The sequence below is a fragment of the Indicator indicator genome, chromosome 3, assembly GCF_027791375.1.
Source record: "Indicator indicator isolate 239-I01 chromosome 3, UM_Iind_1.1, whole genome shotgun sequence".
NCBI lineage: Eukaryota > Metazoa > Chordata > Aves > Piciformes > Indicatoridae > Indicator > Indicator indicator.
The window spans coordinates 37,467,115-37,491,786 of NC_072012.1; the positions used below are offsets into that span (position 1 = coordinate 37,467,115).

At 35.6% G+C, this 24,672-nt stretch overlaps 1 protein-coding gene across 1 annotated transcript in view; it reads left to right on the forward strand.

Annotated features, from left to right (window-relative positions):
- The window catches only part of PNPLA8 (patatin like phospholipase domain containing 8), a 34,541-nt gene extending 10,556 nt beyond the window's left edge, over positions 1-23,985 (forward strand). The window contains exons 6-9 of the mRNA XM_054399502.1: positions 3,190-3,247; positions 5,301-5,495; positions 20,975-21,170; positions 23,118-23,985. Of these exons, the coding sequence (XP_054255477.1) occupies positions 3,190-3,247; positions 5,301-5,495; positions 20,975-21,170; positions 23,118-23,392 (724 nt within the window). The 3' untranslated portion in view covers positions 23,393-23,985. The remainder of the gene's footprint in view (positions 1-3,189; positions 3,248-5,300; positions 5,496-20,974; positions 21,171-23,117) is intronic.
- The last annotated feature ends 687 nt before the right edge of the window (positions 23,986-24,672 follow it).

Consider the following 24,672-nt stretch of genomic DNA (forward strand, 5'->3'; position numbering starts at 1 on the left):
ATTGTGCTGGATGGGGTTTTGTTGTTTAAATGGCAGTAGGCTTGTCAGTCTTCCTTGAAATATACAGACATGCAATATACGTTTAACCCTTCCATTATATTCATGGTATTCTTTTCTGTCAGAAAGTATTCTTGCTGAAAATAATTAAGCTAATGTTGCATGCAGTCATGAGGCTTATCATAAATTCCATTTCAGCAAATAACAACTAATTTTGGTTAACTGGCATTTTATTCTGAGTTCTGTAGGGAATTATTTTATGTCTTAACATATATGTTTATTTTACTTCTTCCTATGTATGCCTTAAATCGCAATTTGGAGACCAGTTTTAATCAGTTACTTTTATTGCTTTCTTATACTTGCCATGCATCTCTCTAATGCTATATTGAATTGCATGTCTGACTTACAGTTCAAAATTCCTTGTTCGAGCATTTGCTTGTATGTACAGTTTTCTTCTTTCATACTGTATTGAGCAGCTACTGGAGAAACTTGGTGAGCAGCTATGAATTTTCACAAGATAACTAAAATTCCATACTGGGAGTTTGTAATGCACTGTATGGAGGATAGGGTAAAAGCTAGGAAAATGGACTAATGCATGTGTTTGGGGTTACAAGCAATAACACTTCAAACCAGTGTTTGTTACACAAATGGAAGTATAAACTGAAACTGCTCTCCAGTATCTGGGTGGGCAACAAATTCTGTACCAGTTAGACACACTTAAACTTTTGTTTAAACAAAACTTAACAACTTCAGTGTTGTCTGTGAGATGTTCTGTATCCTTGTGGAACACGCAATAGAAGTGTCTCCTGTAGGTTTGGTAAAGGTGTCATAGTTTACTGGTACTTTTGTTGCTGTTAGAAGTGTTTGAAAGTTTTGCCTTTCAAATTGAATGCTCTTTCTCCAGAATGTTTGATTTGATTCTGGCTGTAGCCCAGTAGAATGTTTCTTTAAGCATATGGTTAGCAATCTGTTCATCATAGCGTATTTCAGTAAGTGTTGCAATATTAGTAACTCGAAGCAATGAAATAGCAACATTTGTAAAGGAGACTTGCTAAAGTAGGTCATATCTAGAGGACATGGGAGACGGACAGACACAAACAAAGCAGATAAATGGAAACCTAGGATGGGAAATGAAATTATATGTAAAGTAATGACTCATGAGTGGCATAATGTAAAATGCTTACAGGATTTAGAATAACTTTAATATCAGAAGTGATTTGAGTGTTGTCATGGATGATTTAATGAAACATCTGTATACTTGTGGTCAAATGAGATGATTCTGTGTGTGATGGTTGGAACTGAACATAATGAAAATTCTGTTATACAGTTGCATTTAAAATACTGTTTCCAGTTGCAGTTACTCCATTTTAAAGAATGGTTCTGATGAAAGTTTAGTAAAAAATAGCCAGTGACTGAAAGAGAACTAACACAAAGGGATTAGGGCTCTGTGATTAAAACAAGTGTACAAATTACAGCAGTCATTTGAAATAGCAAGGTATCTTGAGAATTACTGTTTGCACCTTTTCTTTGAGAACAACAGAGTGTTCAATAAAATTAAAACTAGGAGACTTTTAGCATAGCACAAGGAAAAAAATGAAATTAATTGTGTTGTGACTTCAGTAAGAAACATAAGAAGGCTTCACAAAGACATTTCTGTAATATGCTATTACATTATGAATGCTAGCACAAAGCTAAAATTTGGGGTTGGTATTGAACTTTTATCTTTAGACTTTAATGTCTAAGTTGCATTGTATTTTAAGGGGTTTCTTGTACCTATTCTGATGCATCAGTTCTGGCTTTTGTAAGAAACAAGATATAAAAAAAAAATTATCCAGTTCCTATAATTAAGCAGTGGATATTTATGCTTTTTTTTAATCTTTGCCTTCAGAGTTTGGGAAAAAATGTCTAATACAGATACTAAGGAAGAAGTAGATAAAAGTGATGTCTCTTACATCTCACTTCTGTCAGTCTCATCTTTTATTTCTATAAGTTCCTACTTCATAGTTCTGTGTGCCTTCATCTCCTGTAACCAATTAGTGAGTGCAGATGGCACTCTTCCCCTTCTGGTTGATGACTGTGAGACTATAATTAATGCATTTATTGGAAAAAACAAAGCAGCTTTATTGATGTAAGAACTGTCAGCAGCAGTCTTCAATCATAGGACTAGAAGCTATCTCCCTTCCTTCCTCCCTCCCAAGGACATGTACACAGCCATCCTTCAAACATAGATAACCAACAGTTGAACAATAAATTGTCCTACTTCCATAGTTTACTGTCTGTATTGAGGACTACTGCTGTTGTAGCATTAAAAGGTTCTTTTAGTTTCTGATCTTGTTAGATTGCTAAAGTTGTTTTTAACAGTGGAAGTGCTGCTCCCTACTGTAACAGTATTGGATGATCTCTTAACAACACATGGAATCACTTTAAAAAGTGTGGCAGTACTGAAAACTCTTTGCAGAATAAGGTGGATGCACTACCTTTGTGTGGCTGTGACCAAGTGAAAGAATAAAACTTGCTGGTTTAAATGAAAGCTCACTCTGTAGAGTGGAGCATCCACTCTGTAGAGTTCTGTATCTTCATTATAAGCAAATCAACACAGAGGTGCTGGTACGAGATTATAGGCTCATCATTATGAGATTATTCCTTATAATTGGCTCCATTTGCATGATTCACTGTCAAATCTATAACAATGTATGCATAAAAAAATATTGAACCTCAAAAAGGAATGTTAAGTGCATATTGAATTACTGTTAAGGAAGATTTCATTGGAGAGTTTTAACTTCTAAATAATGTAGAATGGCATCTTTCTTAGCTTTTGTTTTTACAACAGTTCACTATATTAATTTTAATTGCTATGAAGCTGCTTAATAAAGATGACGAATTTTTGATTCTCAAATGTAGCAAAGTACTTTTGGGAAGTAGTTGAGTAGTCCTGATAATGTGGGGATAAGTACATGGTGAAGTGAGTTACTGAATTGAGATCTCAATCACTCTTCAGACTTACTTCCACCAGTGTAAAGGGTTTGAAATACTGGTCCATTGAAGTCAGCCATAGGAAGCTGATTATTAAAGTGAAATCCAAGTGTTGGTTCTTTTAAATGCAATGTTCTCAGAAGAAAGGATGATAAAAATGTTTGTCTTCTGTTCATGCTGAACTGATGGAGCATTTTTCTTTTTTTCACTTATTTTTAGAGAAAAAATGGGGTCAAATCTTATGATTGAAACTGCAAGAAATTCCACATGTCCAAAGGTAAGTATAGTTTTCTAAGGTAAATGCTAACGTATTTCACAAGTTTATTTAAGAGTTCTGAGTAAGAGAGCTCTCTGTAGAAAAATACTGGATAAATGGCATGAGTGTTGATATGTTCTCCAAGCTTCCATGTGAAGTAAGCCATGCTTTTAAAGGATAAAAATTAGGTTCATAAACTTATGGAGCAATTTCTCATATTTTCATTTATTACTTCAAGTTAGAATATGTTTCAGAGATGTTAAGAGGTTTATACACAGAGAAGCACTGGGTCAGCTACTTGAAGTTGTGCAAAGTTTGTTTCTTCATAAGAGAATTCTAATACCTGGAGATCCCATCATGTCAGCTATGGTCTGTGTTATTGTCATGAGGGAACAGGCTTTCTCCTTGCTTTCGTCTAGATTACTGGGTTTTCTTCAGTTACACATATAGGACCTGAGATCTCTGCTTTTCCTGTGTTATATAAAGGACATCAATTAATTGGAGGGGAGTTATATACAGCAGCAGGACAAGAGTGAAAGATGAGAAAGCACAAGTATTTTATTTTTGGTGAATGATAGGGTGTGAAGAAAGAAGAGAAATATAATAGCACATATTTGAGAACAATCTGTAATTAACAGGTGTTTTGGTGTCATAGTACTATATTCAATGCTTTACTGTTAAATGGAAGATATTCACATTTTTCTAAAGATAGAAACGTGTTTGACTGACTGCATTCCTAGTCCATGTCTAAAACAAGGACATGAAAAGGCTGGAATGGTATGTTGCTTTCTGAGAGAGAAGCTATCTTACATTGACTTGAAAGTTATCTTTGAACCAGGATCTTTGGCTTCCTTCCATGTTCTTCAGTAGTAAAATGTGAATATAAATAGAGTTGAAACTAGCTATTCCCAGTGATAGCTTTGTAGTTCTGGCAGTGATGGCACTCTTCACAATGCACAGCAAAATCAAAATAAAACATGCAGTTATTTGATCTGCTGATGTTATATTCATGACACATTGGATTTTTCCAGAAGATGCTCAGCACTTTACAACTGCATCATGAAGTGAAAGTGCATATGGGTATTGCCAGAAATATCAAGCATTAGTTTGAGTCTTCTATGAAATTTTCCAAAGTTGTTTTTTTTCTTACTCCTTCCAGTAGTACTTAGTACTAAACCTTCCTTTGGAAAAAAACAGTGAGGAAGTTAAGAATCATGAATACATTTTCCTTTTGCATTGTTGTATAGAAATTATATTCTTGTTTTTTATAAGGATGGGCTTACTGTGAATGAAATGATTTCACTTAGGTAGCTGAAGAATGAAAATGAATACAGTGATACCACAGCATCAGCTGCCGGTGCTGTTGAGTAACGTTTCACAGAAACATCCTACTCTGCTTAGCTGCTGAAGAGTATTGTTCTGACAGTGCCAGCCAGGCATGTTCTAACACTCATCCATAACTATAGATGTTCTCACCTCATGTGGTTGTATCTGTAAGATGTAAATTTTGCTGTCATATATTTTGTTCTATGGAAATACCACTTTTCATGTAGATCTACATCTGTGATTTTTTGCTAATGACACTTCACTGTCCTTCCAAATCCTTCAAGGATTTGTTTGGTTGGGGTTTTTTTGGGTTTTGCCTTTTTTGAGGAAGAAATCGATTCACTTTTCTAACGCTTATATTTAGTGTCATTGTTGAATTGCTGGTTACAGACTTTTGAGAGTGAACTACTATTCATAAAGGCAAAGCATTTTAAAATCTTGTAAACAACACTAGATTTTGTATAAATGTCAATGGATAAATATTAGTAGAAACCGAATAACCAGTGGAAACAATTAATTTCAGGTTAAATGGAGCATTTTCTTTAGGAAGTTTTGGGTTGTTTTTTTTTTTTTTTTTGCTTTCACTTTCTAAAATTTAGACAGACATTAAAAAAAATTAATAACAAACCAAGTAAGATTCCAGAAGCACATTTAATGTATAAATGGAATTTTGTATTGTGGGAAACTGACATTCTCTATTGTTTTTATTATCATCACAAAACTATTTTTGTTCCTCCTAACCCCCTAGGTAGCTGCAGTAAGCACCATTGTAAACAGAGGAACACCACTGAAAGCATTTGTTTTCAGAAACTACAATCACTTTCCTGGTGTTAAGTCTCATTATATTGGAGGCTGTCAGTACAAACTGTGGCAAGCCATTAGAGCATCATCTGCTGCACCAGGTTACTTTCAGGAATATGTTTTGGGCAACGATCTTCATCAGGTGAGTTGAAATCATCTCCTACAGTAAATATTTTCCAACATTATACCTGAGACAAAAAGTTGTCTGAATTTCTGAACAAAAGCTTAAATAGTTAGCAGAAAGGAAATCTAGGATGGGTGGGGATAAGAAAGAATATTTTTAGCTTGTATAGCACTTACAGAACTAAAAAGGGCATAGGCTTAAAAATCTTAGTCTTTTCAATACAGACTTAAGCTCTATTGCTGTTCATTTCTTCTCTGCCTGGAAGGAAACTTTGAGTTGTAAATTGCCTCTGGCTTCATGCTTACAACTGGTAACAGATGGTATGACTTAAAAGCTAACAATTCTGTAGAGTATGGCAAAAGTTCTGTGTTTCAGTGTTCCTTTTGTTAATGTATAATTTCAGTTTATGATCTACTTTCAAGTCTTTCCATTGATAGCTTATTAAGCTCTATCCTGGTTCTGAGCTAATAACAAGAATATGAGATGCTATGGCAGTAAGATTAACTCAGAGGACAACTGCCAAAGAAAATACCTTGAGTATAAAGCAATGTCTCCTATCAATGTATTGCAATTTATTTTGTGTTACAGCTTCTGTTGGTGACCCTGATTAGTAAAGAGCAAGGCAAATTAATTACTTCAGTAGTTTTTAAACTATTGAATTCTTGTCTGCCGGTGTCCCTTTATCGTTCTGCAGTTCTCAGAGTTTTAAAGGAATCCTTTTTACAGTAATTTCAAACTATCAATATTTATTTTTAAAAAGATCTGATGGAGATCTGTGGTGGAAAAGATTACAGTGACTGAACCACAACCCTCAGCAAAGACAGTGTAGGATTCTGTCATTTACATTTAAAGAAAGCATCGATTATCCTTCTTCCATTAATTTATGTGATGGCATTAGCCTTAATTATTAGCAAGCAATAACAGCATATTTTAAGTAGTATGTTGTACCTGTATCACATACAGAATTTCTCATGGCATCCATAAAAAGACTGTGCATTGTCATGTGCATGAGTAATATTGAAGTTTGAAAGAGTAACAGATAAATAAGGAGTACAAGGTGAAATAGTGAAAAAAATCATTAGCTTAAGAGATAATAAACAAAAGCACTGATACAGAGAAACAGCTAGAATTTTATCTGGAAAGAAACAGCATACTTCTACATTTTGGCAGAATGGTGCAACTAGATAGCAGATTCTGACAGTTTTTTCCACTTCATCCTGTTTTACATTTTTTGTGTAGGGTCTTTTTTTTTTCCCCCTCCCTTCCTTATCTCACAACTTGTCCATTATGTTATACCTTGTTATTCATGAAACATTTTAATCAAATACTACCTCAAATAATAAGGTTTTGTTTTTTTTTTTCTAAAGCTAAAATTTGAGACATTGCAATCCTAAGCACTGCTTGAAATCCTGAAACGTGTTCATCTTCTATCTGGCCAAGCAAAACTGGAAAGGGGGCTGCTTCAGGCTTTGGAGCCCTTCCAAGCTGCTCCTTAATTGCTTGAATTGGTCAGTGTTAAGATATGTAAAGCACTTTTTTTTTCCCTCTTCTCACCTTTCCACCCCCTCTTTCCTTGATTGGACAGGACATCAAAATCTGTCTGTGCCTCTGTATGAAGAATAGCTAAATAAAGGTTTAATTTCCATGCAGTGCTTAGGTAGTTATTTGTCTTAACATCATTTCTGAATTGCCAGACTTGTGTGAAATGCAGTAGGTGGCTATTCTTCACTTTATCTATGTTCACTTTTAGGTCCAATCTACCAGACTAGATGATGTATGATTAGTGTTAGAGATCAGATCACGTGTTCTTAGATACACAGAGCTAGAATAAAGTCTAGTTCATTTTTCCTTATTCTGCAGTCTTCGGACAAAGCCCTTCCATATGATCTTGACAACACTTTCACAAAGTCTTTTCTCTTTGATATATGTAAATTACTGTATGCAAGGGCCTAAGAATTGGTGCTTGCATACTGGTACACTACAATTGGTCTAGCCATGAAGAAATGAACATGTTTTCAGCACTAAAACTCTTTATTGTGGTAGAACTAGTAGCTAAACTTTCATATAATTTAAAAATCTGTCTTCTACACAGGCATGATATTTAACCACTTCTGAATCCTTTTAGAATCCAGAGGTTGTCATCTGTAAGGATTTTCATGCTTTTCTTTCCCCAGATGACATTTATATTACCGCATCTGTATTTCAATAATTACCTGGTTTGTGTGGGACATGCTTGGGGTTTTATGGACAGCCAGCTAGCAAAGTGCTACATGGCAAATGCTACATAACTGTCTTCATGCAGATTTCTATCTTGGGTTATAAATTCACCACTGCCTATTCAAGCTACCTTGATTTACCTTGTTTTAATACTGGGGGTAAAAGCCTCCGTTCATGTAGTGCACCATTACCCTTATGTTCTTGGGTGTAATGGTACAACAGTGGAAAATCTCTATTGAAGTATTGAAGATGAACTGAAAAGAATACATGTGCATATGAGAAGATTTTTGTTCTGAAAGTTTTCATGTTAAGTTCCTCAGCCAGGTTATGTATGACGCTAACATCTGTAGCATTATGTGGAAATACTCGTTCTTTTTCTGTCTTACCCTGTAGGCCTGCAAGCTGTGTAACAGGTTGTGCTGCTTTTGAGCTACAGAAATCAGTGAAGTGGAACATTTTTAGCTGTTCTTGATGGTATCACAAGTCTTAAAATTGTAAATAACAATTTATGCCAAATGCCCTTCAATATTGAAGTACATTGTCAGAGAGAGATGATGCACTTCTGAGGATTTTTTTGGAAAGAGGAAACTTCCGTTTAGTAATCAGTATAATCTCTTCTCTGAACATAATCTGTGCTACCTTCTTACTAATTTGTGTATCACCTGCTCTGCAGTGTTGATATTTCTAAATAATTCAAAGAATAGAGACAACCCAAAGATGCAAATGATTGTAAGATGTCTGTGAACATCCAGAACAGTAAATATGTGATTTGTTTTCCTGGCTTTGAAGTTTTTACATGTAAAGACCAGGTTTTATATTAGCTTATCAGTCAGTTGTACATTCAATCTGAATGAAAAGCGTTCTGGCAGTTGATCTGACTTAGGACTCTTTCAAATGTGTGACAACATTTATGTTGATAATGGAAATACACTGGATTTAGTTTATGGTCAGCCTGCACATTACTGTCTTACATTATCTAGCTTTTTTCTGAAATTGGAGTCCTTCCACAAGCTGTATGAAGTATTTCATGAGAGTTGTGTAAGATTGAGATTAATTTGTGAAGATGTTGTGTATGACTCTAGATGTATATGCCGGAGTTGTGCCTGAACTGTAGTCTTTTGCTGTAAAACTTACTTTTCCATAATCTGTGTATTAATACACATATGTGTATTTCTGTACACACATGCATGCCCTTTCCCTGGGAACATTCCAGCCTGACTTCCTGTACAAGTCTGTAAATATTGGAGGGGATTTTAAAGTGCATTGAATTTTTCAATAATGTTAATACATTGTTTTCAGTCCTTCCAATGTAATTGTTTAGAGGTTTCTGGATGCCTGAACACATGTTCTTATTAGTGTTGCACATAAACTGATGGCAGGTTTGTTAAATTTCAGCAAAAACTAAGCAGTACAAAACCAGCAATATTTACTTTCAGGTCAGTCATGTTATACTATCTAGTTCCAGTCTGTTAAGTAGGAAAAAAACAGTGCAGCTGTTGGTAGACGAGGGGAGGAGGATTAATATTCTTTGTGGTTCAAAAGAGGAACACATTAACATTCAAAGGGATTTAATCCCTGTGACATGCTTCTCCAGGAACTGTGCAAGAGAGACCAAGTCATGATGTTACAATATAGAAACTGTATTGGCACATGTCAGCTTCTTTATTTTAAAACCTATTCATGAAGCATTGAGGACTCTTAATCTTTCCCCAGTCCTGTTACAATCAGTGATTCTTTTTTTTTTTTTTTTTTTTTTTTTTTTTTTACTCTTTTTTCCCCTACTTCCCATGGAAGGGTGTTGATTCCTATTTTTTTTTTTTTCATATTGTGTGAAATGCATTTGGGATACTCCATAATGTTACTTAAGCAGAGAGTGAATATGCTGAGGAAATTACCAGTTACTTAAAAGAGCAATTTAACAAAATCATTATGCACAATTAATTTACTAAGTTTTACAGTGAAAAAATAAAATTGTACCACAGAATTAATTAAAAGGGTAGCAGGAATTGTGTGCATGTATGTGGCAAGTTTAACAAAGCCACAGATTTTTCTCAAAGTAAAACGCACTCAATTGAATACAGGGGACTTGATCATCTTTTTCTTGATAACTTCCAGTGATTTCATTGCTGCATTACAGTTTCCTTAATTAAAATGATGATGTTGACTTACAGCAGTGTTCAAGTAATCATATTTTCCTTAAGCAAGATCAGATAGTAAAGCAGTTAAATTGGCAGCTAATCCATTAGCAGGGGCAGATAGGTGTTAACAGGATGTGTGGTGACAGTGCAACCTAGAAATAAAAAATGTGTATTGTACAGTAATATGTAACTAAAATTTCACTTCTCGCCTTCATAAAAAATATATTACACATTTTTTTCATATTTTTCAAATCTTTGCCTTCCTTTTTTTAAGCAGTACATCTGTAAAGCCATTTCATCTTTGTAGCTTGTTACAGGAGAGGCCTTCAAAAGTGATTCGCTTAGTGGATCCTACCCTAATTGGTTTTACATGGTAGCTTTTAAAATTAGATTCAAGGGTGCTTCCCAGGCTCTAAGAAGACATAGAATATAGGTCACATTGAAGTTCTTTTCATTCTTAGGATATGCCACGGTAATCAGTATGCACCAGAGCTTATGCAGACTGTGGTTTAGTAGGTGTATCTTGTTCTCACAATGATAGAAACAAATATTTCTTTGTTTCTCTGTCTACTTGTTGCCATACACATTTTCCTACAGCCTTCAAGGCAATGTCACCTACTATTTAAGGAAGAGGAAGTCTACTGGAACATGCTAGCTACATGGATATGTGCATTTCTTTTTCTCTCTGTATTCTAGAGGTTTGGTTAGCAGCTCTTAAGGTGGGTGTGTACGATGCAGTTTACCAGCCTTTGTGAAACTGCCCTGGTATTTTGCAGAGAAGGCTGCTCACAAGATTCCCTGCAGCGACTTGCTAAGTGAGGTGTTACTGGAAGATGTGTTTAGTGAAATGAAATTGAGAGTATATTTTGTTTAGGCATTTAACTTGGAATCATTTTTATCTCAAATAATTCAGAATGATGCTTTGCTAATGTAATTTTTGGAGTGGTTATTTAGAAAAAACACACACACGCACAAACCCCAAAACCAACCAACCAAACAAAAAACAGAAAAAAACCCACAACCAAACACACCTCACTCTCGGATGAGCTGTATTACAAGTAGCTATATTTTTGCTTAGACTTCCGAGTCCATGTATTTTCAGTGACACTTTTTACCAGCTAATATTTGCTATAAAACAAATCTTGTAAAATCAGAGTAGGCTAGTATAATGAAAAATTGAGCCGAATGAACCCATTCATCTCTGTAGAGACAATCTAGGTTGCTGCTGTCGAGTTCAGGTGTTATCAGCTATCATTTCCTAGATTAAAAAGAGCAATTTACTTGGTAACTTGTATTTTCCTAGGTTGTATATATGTCTAATACTGACTTGAATAGGGACATATTTCCATAGGAAATAGCCTTACAATACTCATTACAGGGAAAAGTCTACAACTGTAGTAGGACTATTGATAGGTTTATCTCTTCGCTTAAGGAAAGCTTGGTTATAATAGGTGGAGGTCTGGGACTTAATGCGAACAATCACTTCATGCTTTTTTTGCTACCATCTAGCCTCTAACTTGCCTTTTCTATTGTAATTTAGGACACTTTCCTCTTGTCATGGATACAGGTCTTAGGACTGTACATATGGTGAAAATTATTACTATCACAAAATGTGCATAAAGTCAGTTAGTTCAATATGCAGTTGTTGAATGGGACACAATATCTAAGCCTTATTTCCTGTACTGGGCTTCTCTTCCTGTAAAAGGATTAATCTGTAGTGTTAGTTTTGCAAATCTCAAATCAGTTGTCAGTCTCTGCAAAGATACTTTACAATGTTTCTTTTACAGGGGATGTGTTTATACTGCTGGTTTTAGTTGCAGGTCTGTATTAGATATTTTCCTTCAGTTCTTTCTGCTCCTTCCCCTGCCCTCCCACACTGTGGATATAAATATTAGGTAGCTCATATCCAAAACCTGAACCCTTCACATCAATTACCTTCAATAAGTTCTTAAAATTGATAAAATTTAAGAAATAAAGACCAGATCTTTTAGTTATGAACCTGCTTTGTTTCCGTTGCAATGAAATTTAATGTTTGATTCAACAAAGAATAATTTTTTGTATTAAGAAATTTAAGCAGCTTGCATAGTTTTATAAATAAAGGGAGTTTATGGTAAATCCCTTTTCTGTTTGAAATTACAGTATGAAAGATAGAAATAAATTTGTGGAGTCTGCAATAAGTTTAGTTTTAGAAGAGTCTGCAATAAGTTTAGTTTTAGAAGAGTCTGCAATAAGTTTAGTTTTAGAAGAGTCTGCAATAAGTTTAGTTTTAGAAGAGTCTGCAATAAGTTTAGTTTTAGAAGAGTCTGCAATAAGTTTAGTTTTAGAAGAGTCTGCAATAAGTTTAGTTTTAGAAGAGTCTGCAATAAGTTTAGTTTTAGAAGAGTCTGCAATAAGTTTAGTTTTAGAAGTTGTCTGTAGAGCTAGTTTACAAGATTCAGATGATGGTAGAGTTTTAAACAGAGGAAAGGCCATCAGGTTTTGAGTAGCTTTTGTCAGTGATATATCCAATAGTATGAGTCATTTGGATTCCCTATGAATCACTCCTAGTTTTCATATTCTCCTGTATTTTTCTCAAGGCATTTTGAATTTCCTGACATTTTACTATTACTTAATAAATTGGCAACTAAAAGTATAGATCAATTCATTAACGAAACTACTATCCATAAGTAATCACATTAATCAAGTTATTGACATTAAAATGTATTGAGTCTTTATCAGCTTTAAAATTAGGATTAGAATATCTCTGAATCTGGGATTTCTTGCTCACTTGTGGAAGTTTTATATTGATGTGATTATTTTGTGTAAATACTAGAGCTTTCTCCTTAGTCAGATACACCTTGTCATAGCAAATAGAATTTTTATATTCTTCCTTTGTTAACTGGTGTCAGAAACGACAAATCTTCTAGACTTGAATACCCTAGAGTCATCTGAATCCAGAAGGACTGTATTGATTTTTGTTGTTGTTGTGATTTATTTTATTTATTAACTGTACCCTTGAACCTTGCCTGTGCTTTGCAAATTTCATATGGAGAACCTGAGTTTGGGCATGTGTTTGAGGCCAGTGCAGCTTCAACCAGAGATCAGATGTTTTCCCTTGGCTGTACACCATGATTCTCACTTGTAATATTATGGGCATTTTGTCATTTGGGACCCACAGTTAAAATACGTAATGTTTGGTGATGTGTGCTGTTGTTCACTACACAATTGATGGAATTAAATCTATTCTGCACAGGTTATGTCTTTAATGAAATACCTGACAATGTATTTTATTGCAGATTAATTACTTCTTTTATAAGCTAATATTTAGCATATCTTAATCAGCACAGTGTCAGAGTGCATTTTCCATATCTGACATAAACCCATGAGTTCAGTAATGTCTTCAGAGCAGCTGGTTATTTTCTGTCAATTAGTGACTCACTGGGGTGAGTTAATAATTTAAGATAATCATCTGGCTGTCTGCCTTAGCCTGCCATTTATTCTAAAGAAATGTCAAGAGCAAACATGGCTAATATAGGGTAAAAATAAAGTAAAATATGTTACTAAATGTTAAGCTTATAATAGCATTGGTACTGGTAGCTCTCAAAAGCATTTAGCATATTTGTGTGTATACAAACAGTATGTTACAGTGTTGCTATTTTTTACCAAAAAAAATATAAGTCCTATGTGGGAAACATTGGACTGAAAAGGAAGCTTTTTAGTAAACTTTAAATCTTTGTTGTGTGTTTTTACTTCATGTAAGGTGATATCTATAGTGTTCTCTTACTGCAGCTGGAGTAGAAATACAAATATAACTAGTACACCTGATTTTCTTCAAGCTGTCAAAGACAGTAGTAATAGAAATTCTAATATTAGTGTCATTCAGTAACATAAGTATAAATGCATTTTCATTTGCTGCACAAACTGTTGTATTTTTCTGTTAGCCACTTCAAGGGGAATCCAGTTTTCACTGCAAACCTAAGCAGTTACTTGCCACAGTTTTCAAATGTTTGATTTTATGGTGGATTAAGAGAAATCATAGTTTTGCAATAGTCTAACAAAGTTATGAGCACAAGGTATTTATTTCAGGAATTTAAAGGAGCATCTCTGCCTCTCCTTAAGTAATGGAATCAATTAATTCTGAAATTATTAGAAATTTAGGAGGATTGCATTAATAACTGCCACCAATTTGCACCTCTGGTAATCAGCATAATGCAATAAATTGTATATAATTGACCCAACAGCATCTTAACATGATTATGAAGCAAAAGTGGCTATTTCTAAATTAGTTGCATTAAATATTTGTATAAAAAATAACTCATTGTATGCTTCATAGAGAATTATCTAACCTACATTAAAAATATTTTCTCACTCATCTCTCATGCAGCAAAGGGGATCAGACTTAGCCATTAGAATGAAACTTAAACTGAATTGTTGAAAGGTACTGTATGTTTCAGGCAGAGATTTGTTAGGAATTTTGGTACCACCATCTGTTGTGTGTGACCAAGGTAGAGGAAACAATTCTACTTCTGTACTGTTTCATGTTTATAATCTAGTTTATAGGGTCAAAATAGTTTGTATAGCAACCATAAAGATTTCTAATACTTGCTGGGAGCTCCTCTTCAGCAGTTTCATTCTCCTTAGCACTGTGACCAGACGGACCTATTACTCATGAGAGCTATAACTAATGTACATTGAAAAGAATTTTCAATACATTTAAGAGAGGGGGATGGTCACACAACCTTTGTATTGAGGAGAATGTGTTTGTGCTGTGTACTGTAGGGACTGGTTTATTGTAAAGTTGATCTGAAGATACAGATTGTCATTGCAAAAAGCATGTATTGAAAACTGTAATTTGGTAGCCCAGTGATGCTTGACTGAAGGAGCCTTACAGCCCTGAGTGTGAATGTACTGACGTTCTCATAATAACCCTGGGTGCCCAGTGCAATGAGAGCACTAGGTTGGGATGTGAATCTTGAAGTTAATCACATGAACAGATGTTACAGGTAGTAAGAGAACTGGACATTAGGAAAAATCTTTTCACAGAAAGAGTGGTCAGGCATTGGAATGTGCTGCCCAGGGAGCTGGTTGAGTCACCAACCACGGATGTGTTTAAAGGTCATTTGGATGTGGTGCTTGGGGATATTGTTTAGGGGTGAACCTTGTAGAGTAGGGTTATCAGTTGGACATGGTGATTCTGAGGGTCTTTTCCAACATGAATGTTTCTGTGATTCTGTGATTTTAACAGAATAATTTGGCAAGGTGTGCCTGTTTTACTTATGGAAACTAGATCAAATGGGTTTTGGATCTATTTTATTTTTTCTAAGAAGTAACCCTTTGTTAGAGTGCAGCAACTTTTCACGCTCCTTATTCGAAGCAATAAGCCTTCTACTTAATCTGCATCTTTACATGATTTTAAATGCAAAATACTTTCCATAAATCCAGTCAGAATTTTAGCCTGTCTTGTCCCAGCCTCTGATAGTTCTGTACTAATTCCATCTCCACTTTTTCATGACAGTGAAAGTAAACAACAGATCAAATCTGTAAAAGTGAACTAAAATTCACTTTTGGTGAAAGTGAAAGCATGTCTGCACAGGCTGTGAGGTGAAGTGGTTACTATGGAGCCAAGAAACTCAGCTTCCAAGTTTCAGGCTTGGCTTTCATAAGTTATGTCCTTCATCCTGTGCTAGATTTTCTTTACAAAGTTTAGCATCACTTAACTGAAACTGTGCTGCACACAGGATGTTACACAGAATAATTACAAGGGACAACTTGAGTCTGACAAAATTAGGAAATGTAATGATAACATGAATGTATAGACTGTTCTGAACTTGTTAGAAACATCTGCCCATGCCAAAGTATGGTTTAAATTTATATTTTTATTTTAATATCATAACTGCTTCCAAAGTAATGACTTAAATATGTTAGTGATGATCTGTTCACTTTCACCATAATTATTTGAATGGGACAAGATTTTCAGCAGGTACTAGGCTACCAGGTTCCCAAGTGGTCTGGAGCAATTTATTTGAGATTTCCTGACATATTTTCCTTCAGAATCTGCCCCCGTCTCCATAACGTGTAATGAGGCCTTTATCCCTAGGAAGGAGCAAGCAGGATATCTTCATTAGAGAGCTTTTAGTGGAGCATATGCCTACAAAAGGTGCATCTTTCATGCTTTAAATAAATCCCTATCCAGAAGATAAATATCCAAACTATTTTGTACACATCAAAAAACATGCAAAAAATATTAGCTACAGCTTTAGACTTACAGCTAATGACCATCAAGGCCTAAAAAAATACAGTTACAGTTGCACAGGGAACTTCCCTTTCCCTTATGGTTGTTTGGTTGTTTTGTTTTGCTTGTAGCCCAAGTGCATGTTGATGATCTGGTAGCTTATCTAATATCCTACTCATATCCTCTCTTCTGTGTGCACAGGACAGTGCTACACAGTAGCAATACGTCTAATAGTATAGACGAAAGGAGGGACATTTGAAGACATTCCAGTCTGTCAAAAAGGAATGGATATATTTATGAGGAATTGAAAAGATTTATGGCTACATTATTTTGTAGAATTTAAACTGCATCTGAACCTTTAAAATACCACTTAATATCAACAAGGTTTTATGCTATTGTGTGTGCTGTAAAGGTTCTTTTTTGTTTGCATTATTTTGTTTATGTGAAGGCTTTAGGAAATCAGGATTGTGCTATGCTGGTATGGGCCTGTGCTATACATGCTTTTCAATTATAAATTATATTCTGAAAATACGTTCCATAAAATATAGTATGTAGATAATGGGCACATATAATGCACCAGCATTCCTGCATTTTGGAGGTTGCGTTCTGTCAGCACGTTTTGCCCATCTTGCTAATGTTGGCATCTACTGATCGCTGTGCTTACCGTCATTCTAGAATGCAGCATAGTGGAAATACAATTTTATTCAGGGAAAGGCAGGGTCATGAAACTTCCCCAGAGTCATTCTTCAGAGCCCTCAGTGCAGCTTCTCATTACCTAGCTTCCTTAATCTTGTCAGTGACTGGTGTATTTTTCTCCACAACACTTCACAACTATCCACTTTGCTGTATTTCTAAAAATTATTTCGCTAGTGTTTCGTTTTGTTTGTTCCCCAGCCATGAATTCTTTCAGTCCATGGCCTGAATCAATACTTGTAATTGTTTGGGTTAAACTTTTTGCTTCCAGACTACTGTTCATAGTTTGTCATTCTTCCCTCCTGCAGAAGCCTGCTGGGAAGATGCTAATTCTGCCATCATAATAGCTGAAGACTTTGAATTGAAGATTGAGAGATAGGTGGATCAAAGATGAGATCATACTAGGAAATTGAGTAGGCTTACAAAGTGAATGACTTTCTTCTGAAAACAGATACAAATAAGAATGCAGATTTTGGACAACAGATATGTGTGTAATCATATATCAGATAAATTGGTCTTGTTTACTTCAAGTTGTTGAACTGCATGAAACTTCAAAGAGATGAAAGCTCAGAGAAACTAATATAGAAGAGGAAGCTGTTTTTGTTAGTCGCCAAGACATTTCATGCTACTAACAACATCCAGTCTTATGGTTAGATTGCATTTTGGCTAACGTATTTTTATAAACATACTTTAAAACCTCACTGCTTACAATAAAAATACTTTAATTATTAAATTATAAATAATGTGGATTAATTTTTGTAATGTTGCTATAGAGTAACTTCAACAGAATCAGGGGAGAAAAAAATCACCAAATGTAGTAGTTCTCCAAAAGAAACAGATTGGCAGACTAAATACATAGGAATTTAGAGCAAGGATCAGTGAAGATTCCTGTGATCTGAGCATATTTTATGTACAAAACTCCAGAGTCAACCACTGGGAATTATATTACAGTGTCTCAAAGACAAGCATGAAGAAGAATGTTATTTCTTCAAATTATTTTTTTAAAATTTAGGTCTGCCTTTCATACTTCTGTACTGCTTACTTAATATGTTTCTAGGGAAGGGCTTCTTGCCCAGTTTTATGTAGATAAAGGAATTACTTGGGATCAGAAGGGTTAATATTAGAACTGAAAAATTCTGTTTACAGTTTCTTTAGAATTTGCATACATCTGAAATCCTTGAAATTAATTTTAAAACTTGTGAAATATTTTTCCGTGAGAATTTCAGCCTTTGACTTAATTAACTCTAAGGCTTCTGGAGCTGCAGATTTAAATAAACTGTTGTAGTCTTTCTTTCATTGAGTCTTTAGTGCTCTAATTTAACTAATAACATTATTTACCACTTCAATAGTGGATCATTGTAAGCAAAAGAGCAATGTGATGAACATCTCAGTTTAACAGAGTAAGCTGGTTTGAAGCACGGTATTGATCAAGATGGGGTCATTATCAACCACTGTCTGTTTGGAGAGAAGGGGAAAAAAAGCCATTTCCTGACTGAGTCCTATTTCTAACTTTCCAAAACTGACATGGCTCTTGTATAAATGCTAGAAGTTACAGAATCATGCAATGGTTTGGATTGGAAGGGATCTTAAAGATCATGTTGTTCCAACCCCCTTACCATGGGCAGGGACACTTCCTACTAGACCAGGCTGTTCAAGGACCCATCCAACCTGGCTTTGAAATCTTAAAAATTATTAGGAATGGGTATTTACTGCCATTTCAATAAACATAAATTGGGGGAATGTTTAAATATGGAAGTCATTGCTGAACATCAAAGCCGTTAGGTATTGTCATAGTACATACTTGGTATGTGTGTTTTACCTTCTTTTGATCCTTTATTTGACAATATTGCAAAACATGTTATATTCCAATATTACATACCCCTAGCTTTTGATAAAAACTTTCCCATGGTGAAGCAATCATGTTTACTTAGATTATATTGACAAGATCAGTGGAAATTATTTGGTAAGCATGTTTTTAATCTAGGATTTAAAGAAAAAAGTAAGCAGCACAAAGGTAACTAGTAAGATTTTAGATTAAGATTCATGGGGAAAAAAACATGTCCTTCTATTTAGCTTTCTGTGTAGAAGGTAATGTAAGCATAAGTGAAGAGTAGTAATCACTGAAGAGACCATTCATCTTTGCAGTGTTTTGAGCAAAGCAGACAGTATCCAGAAGGAGTTCAAGGAGCTTTTTGTATGTTGAAATGAAAGCCGAATTAAAAAAAAAAAAAAAAGTAATGAAAAAACTCAGCTCAGTAATCCTGGTTTTACTTATCTAGCACAGCTGTACTTAAAAGGGGTTTCTGTAAAATGTTTATCAACTGAAAAACACTTTTTTTTTTTATTCTAAGCTGTTCCTGAGTTACCTTTTATTTAATTGCCCTTGTAATGTGATTAGTCAGGTGTGGGACACAAGGAATTCAGGAAGCTTTAGGATATGGGCAGCTTCTGCATAATGCTCGTTGTAGTCGGTATTCCATTTTCTTTGTATAGATTTTGAAAGTCAGCTCTAAAGTATCTTACTTCAGTCTCACCACCTGTGCTTTTGACATAAAGCAAAAGATGTTTCTCCTCATTTCCAGGCTTCTAAGAGTGGCCTTTCTTCCTGTTAGTCTTGGGCTAAATTCTGGTCTTCAGACAACTTACAGAAGCATCATGTTCCCAGGTTCTGGCCCTCAGAAGGGACAAGAATCATCCTGATACCTGATGAAAGGACAATACAGAAGAGCTCAATCTCAATGAGATTTCTCAGGTGCACTGTTGAGAACTCCCTGGCCCAGCTGATGGAGAAGTCAATAAGGAAAGGTGCTTTGCTGGACCTGATGCTTAGTAAGAGGAGGGAACTCGTCAGGACATGAAAGTCTTGGCTACAGTGACTGTGAGATGATGGAGTTATGGAGTTCAGGATCTAAGAGAAGGAAGCAAAGATTTTAGGAGAGCAGGTTTCATCATGTTCAGAGGTCAATCCTGAGACCAATATCTTCATTAATTACCAGGATGATGGGACAGAATTCATTTGTAGGAAGTTTGCAGATGGTACAAACTTGGGAGGAATGGAAGGCTGGGCCACTTCAACAGGCTGGAGAATTCTCATGAAGTTCAAGGGAAAGGCAGAGTCCTTCATCTGGGGAGGAATAACCTGATGCACCAACCCACACTGGGGACTGACCGATTGTAGAGCAGCTTGACACAGAGGGACCTTGGGGGTCTTCCTGGTGGACAAGCTGAACATGTGCCAGCAATGCACCCTTGTGGCAAAAAAGGCCAACAGCATCTTGGGTTACATTAACAAGACCAGCAGATTGAGGAAGGTGATCTTTCCTTTGTGCTGCTAAAGCCACATCTGGAGTACTGTGTCCAGTTCTCCAGTACCAGGCACATGCAGTGCAGGGCCACAAAGCAAGGACAGAGTGGAGAAGGCACAGGGGTGACCTCACGTTTATTAATAAAGACTGGGAGGGAATGAAGAGGAGGGAGCCTTACTCTTCCCAGTAGTGCCCACTGACAGAACAAAAGGCAATGGCACAAATGAAAACATGTGAAATTCCATCTGAACATAAGAAAAGTTTTTACTATCAGAGTGGTCAGACATTGGAACAGGTTGCCCAGGGAGTATCCGTTTTTGGAGATACGCAGGACCTGACTGGACATGGCCTTAGGCAACATGCTTGAGCAGAAGATGTGGACCAGATAACCTCAATCAAAAATCATGTGATTTTCCAAGTCTTTAACTCCAGGCGACGTTGTCCTGTGTAATGACTGTGCTTATAAAATAGCTTTGACCGAGTTTAGCTCCTACAGTTTTTTTATTTCAGAATCTACAGTAGTAATTTGTATTTTGCTAGTAGCAAACATTTTGTGATGCAAACTTTTTGATTAAGAAATTGCCAATGTGCATATCTGTGTTACTTAAAAGATCTTCAGAATATGGTCATAACTTTTTCAGATATTCCAGTGAATGTTGCTCTTTCAGCCTACTTCTTCTATACCATACTGACAAGAACAGAACTGGCTACAGACCCAAGAGTTGCTCTGGCAGTGTCCATGAGTTTAGGAAGCTTAACTACACAGCTGCTGCATAGCATAAGCAGAAGAGTTGCACAGAGGATGAAAATTGGTTCTTGCTTTAATTGATTTTTGTATATTACTGCTATGCTTATTTTAGTTTATAGTTGCAGTTCTTTTTTGACCATATGTTATGCAAAGTACTAAAATTTATATTTATTTTTCACGTACAGGATGGAGGTCTGCTTCTAAATAATCCTTCCGCACTGGCAGTCCATGAGTGCAAGTGTCTTTGGCCGAATGTTCCATTGCAGTGTCTAATATCACTGGGCACTGGCCGATACGAAAGCGAGGGGAAGACCAATGTGACATACACCAGTTTGAAAGCCAAGCTCACAAATGTGATCAGCAGTGCAACTGATACAGAAGGTTGGTGTCTTAAGATACGTTTGTATTGTTACTGTTTTCAGGGCTTTTTTATGTTTCTCAGAATTATAGTTCCAACTTGGAGAGCAGTCTGCAACCTTTTGTCTTTCCCTTTCTTTCTACCAGCCCCTCTGAAACTACTGGAAATGTGTCTAATTCATTGTGTATAGTTGGGTGTTCCAGTACCAGTATTAGAGCTTTTCTGGAGATGATCATGTGAAAGTGTTTCTTAGCCTGATCTCTGTGAACCTTCATCTTGATTATGTTTGAACTTTCAACTGTTAACATGAAGTTCATGACAGGTATACTATAGATAAAAGATACCTCAAAATTTATGAGAATGACAGTGGTAATCCAATAGGACTTACATAGTGATATGTTTTTATTTGTGCTTCAGGATAAAAGCATACTCATTTCAATAGAAAAATCATATTTTCTTATATTTGCTTAATAGTTAATACAGAACATGGACTGGTTTCCATCATCTTCAGGAAAAGTATTTCAGTTCTGTTCCCTTCTATGCATGTGCTTTTCAAAGGACTAGACTGTATCCACCAATGGCCATGATGTCCACTGCTCTCAGGGGGAGCCAAACATGTGTTTTCCAAAATAAGTTTTGCTCCTCTTAATGGGAGCACACTGGAACTCTATCACCAGCAGTTTACATCTGTTTTGTTTCCATAAAGAGGAATATGCAGGTGCTCTGCTCCCCAACAAAGGAAACTGGTGCTGTGAAAGGCTAGGGTATAAGAAATCCTCTTAGTATAGATCCTTTGCTTCATGATCTCTGTGAACTGTCACTAGTAAGAAAAAGCTAGATTTTGGTCAGCCTTTTTTTTTTTTTTTTTTTTTTTTGCACAATCATGGAAAGGCAGTAGGAATTTGGGGGAGACATGCTGTCCACTTTCTATGAAGGGAAGAAAAAGTTTCATTGCAGCTGAAAAATCAAGCAAGAAATTTGATTGTGAAGAGGAGGAAGGAGAGGAAATGGAAAGAGAGGAGGGAGTATATGTGAGCAAATGAGAACTTGTATTATGAAGGAAAAAGGGGATACTGTTAAATAGGGCACAAAGTACTGGCTGCGGTGGGACAACAAACACAGCTGAGTAATTTACAGGAAGAGGGACTAAGCAAAGAAGATTTCAGCTTAATGAGAATCTCCTGCTGTAGTTTTACCCATCCTACTTTTTTCACTTTAAATTTTTTATGTAACAAGCAATATTTAAAAGCATGGAGAAGTGTGGTAAGAATGCAAAGATGAAAATAAAAGAGAATGAAAGGTGAAAGAAGTCCTGGAAATGGAATTTTAAGAGAGACAATGAAGAAGACAGAGAACTAAAAGGAGAGAGAAATTAGGCTATAAAAGAACTAAAAAGGAAGAGAGGAATATAAATAGTTCATTATTGTACTAGTTAACTGTTTAACTCGAACATTTAAAATTAAATGAATGTTAAATTCAAACTCAAAATCTGTAGTAATATATAAAAAATTACTTGCAAACAGAAAAAAAGCTTAAACCTACATATTCTTTGCTGCACCCCTTGAGATTAGAGAAGAGTTGTCATAATACCTACTTCCCATAGTACTGAGTGTCACAAAACATGAATGGGAATGTGTATGTGGCATTCCTTCTCATCAGAATGCACTCTCATTGTTAAGGAATGGAATGTACATGTAATTAAAAATCAGTATAGCCGCAAAGCCTTCTTAATTGTCATACCAGTCAGGTTGTCTTAGAAGAAAGGATGAAGCTTTTCCAGAGTAAAGAGAGCTTACAGGGTCATTTGCTAACCTTTTAACAAGGAAGAGCTGTTGATAAGGCCATGGTGCAGAAACCCTTCCTTAGCAAAGCAGCATGTGTTTACACTTACTGTGTCACTCCAGAGCACTTGATGTTCAGAGACTCTCTCATGTAAATGTAACTGTTTCTTTCATTTGTTTCTAATACAGAAGTTCACACGATGCTGGATGCACTGTTACCTTCAGATACTTATTTCAGATTTAACCCTCTTATGAATGAAGACATAGCTCTGGATGAAAGTCGTAAAGAGAAACTCAATCAGCTGCAGACAGATGGAATTCGTTATTTAGAGCGAAATGAAGAAAAACTGAAAAAAGCTGCAAAAATATTAACACAAGAAAAAACAGCTTTGCAGAAACTTCAGGACTGGATGAGATTAAAGGCTGACATGTATGAAGGCCTTCCATTTTTTTCCAAATTGTGAACATGTATTGCATGAAAGATCATAAATGTAAATCTTCTTGCTCCAGAAAATCCATTCAGTGCTGTAAGGGAAGAGTGTCTGTTGGGGGTAAATAACATCTTTGGGAAGCTAGCAGAGTTCTGGAGAAAGCAATTCAGGATGGCTATTACCTGCACACTCTCTTGATACAAGGTTTTAATGGTGTTAATTATTTTTGAACTTAATGAATCTTACTGTTGTTCTACTTAATATTTCTGAAAGTCTGTTAAACTAAAAATTATGAGAACAATTGTGCTATGCATTTTTGGATGTATGTACCATGATTATGGTGGCAGTAAAACTTTATTTATCAACTATTGGGATTATTCAAAATTAAAAACGAAAAACAAATCCTCATTCACTTCAGTGTAGGCAGTTGTACCTGTTAGGCTCCTGTGCAGCCCATGAATTTAACAGAAATGTAACATTGTTACAAAAACTTTGCCTGTGTTAATTGCACTTTTACATTTGAAAGATAACGTTTAATTTTTTTTTTTTTGGTGGGTTTTGTACATAGTAATACTGAGTAAGATGTTTGGATGACTATAAATGGCATATTAAATTATCAAAATTAACTGATGTTCTTAGGACTTGCTGGTTATTGGTTTTTACCAGGATAATTTCAGATGTTTTTTTCCTTATTTGAGAATAATTCCCATCTCAAAACTTCAATCAAAGTTATTCCTATCACACAATAAAAGAAATAAAATCATGAAATAGTTCATGTAAGTGAGAAGCTTACAACAGAAGCTTCTGTTTTGGATGTCAAACTTCAGGTGTCTCTAGTCAAGAAGAAAACTAGCCATTAATACATGAAGTGATGAACTATGCATTTCCTTTTGTCTTCTAACTTCTATATGTGCATCCTCTTGAAGTTACCTTAGACTTCTAAAGCTAACAGTTGGAGCCCACTATGATCTTACTGCTCATTCCTTCACAACTTTCTGCTTATGCCAGGAAGGGTGGTGTGGTAACCTATGACAATATAGTATATCAGTGAAACAACATTTCCAACAGGAAGGTACACCTCACTCCTTCAAAATGGTGTGACTGCAGTGAAATGTGACTGAGATACAGTTGCTGTTACATGTTGGATGTGTACCCAGTAATAACAGCCCAACAGGTTTCTGGGTGAGTTTTTGCCTCTTGGTAGACAACTGTCATACATAAATATATTTGCTACATAAAGTGCTTGGTTTATGCAGGACAAAAAATGTGCAGTTTCACCAAAAACCAGTGCATTTGTCACTTTGCCTTTTGGC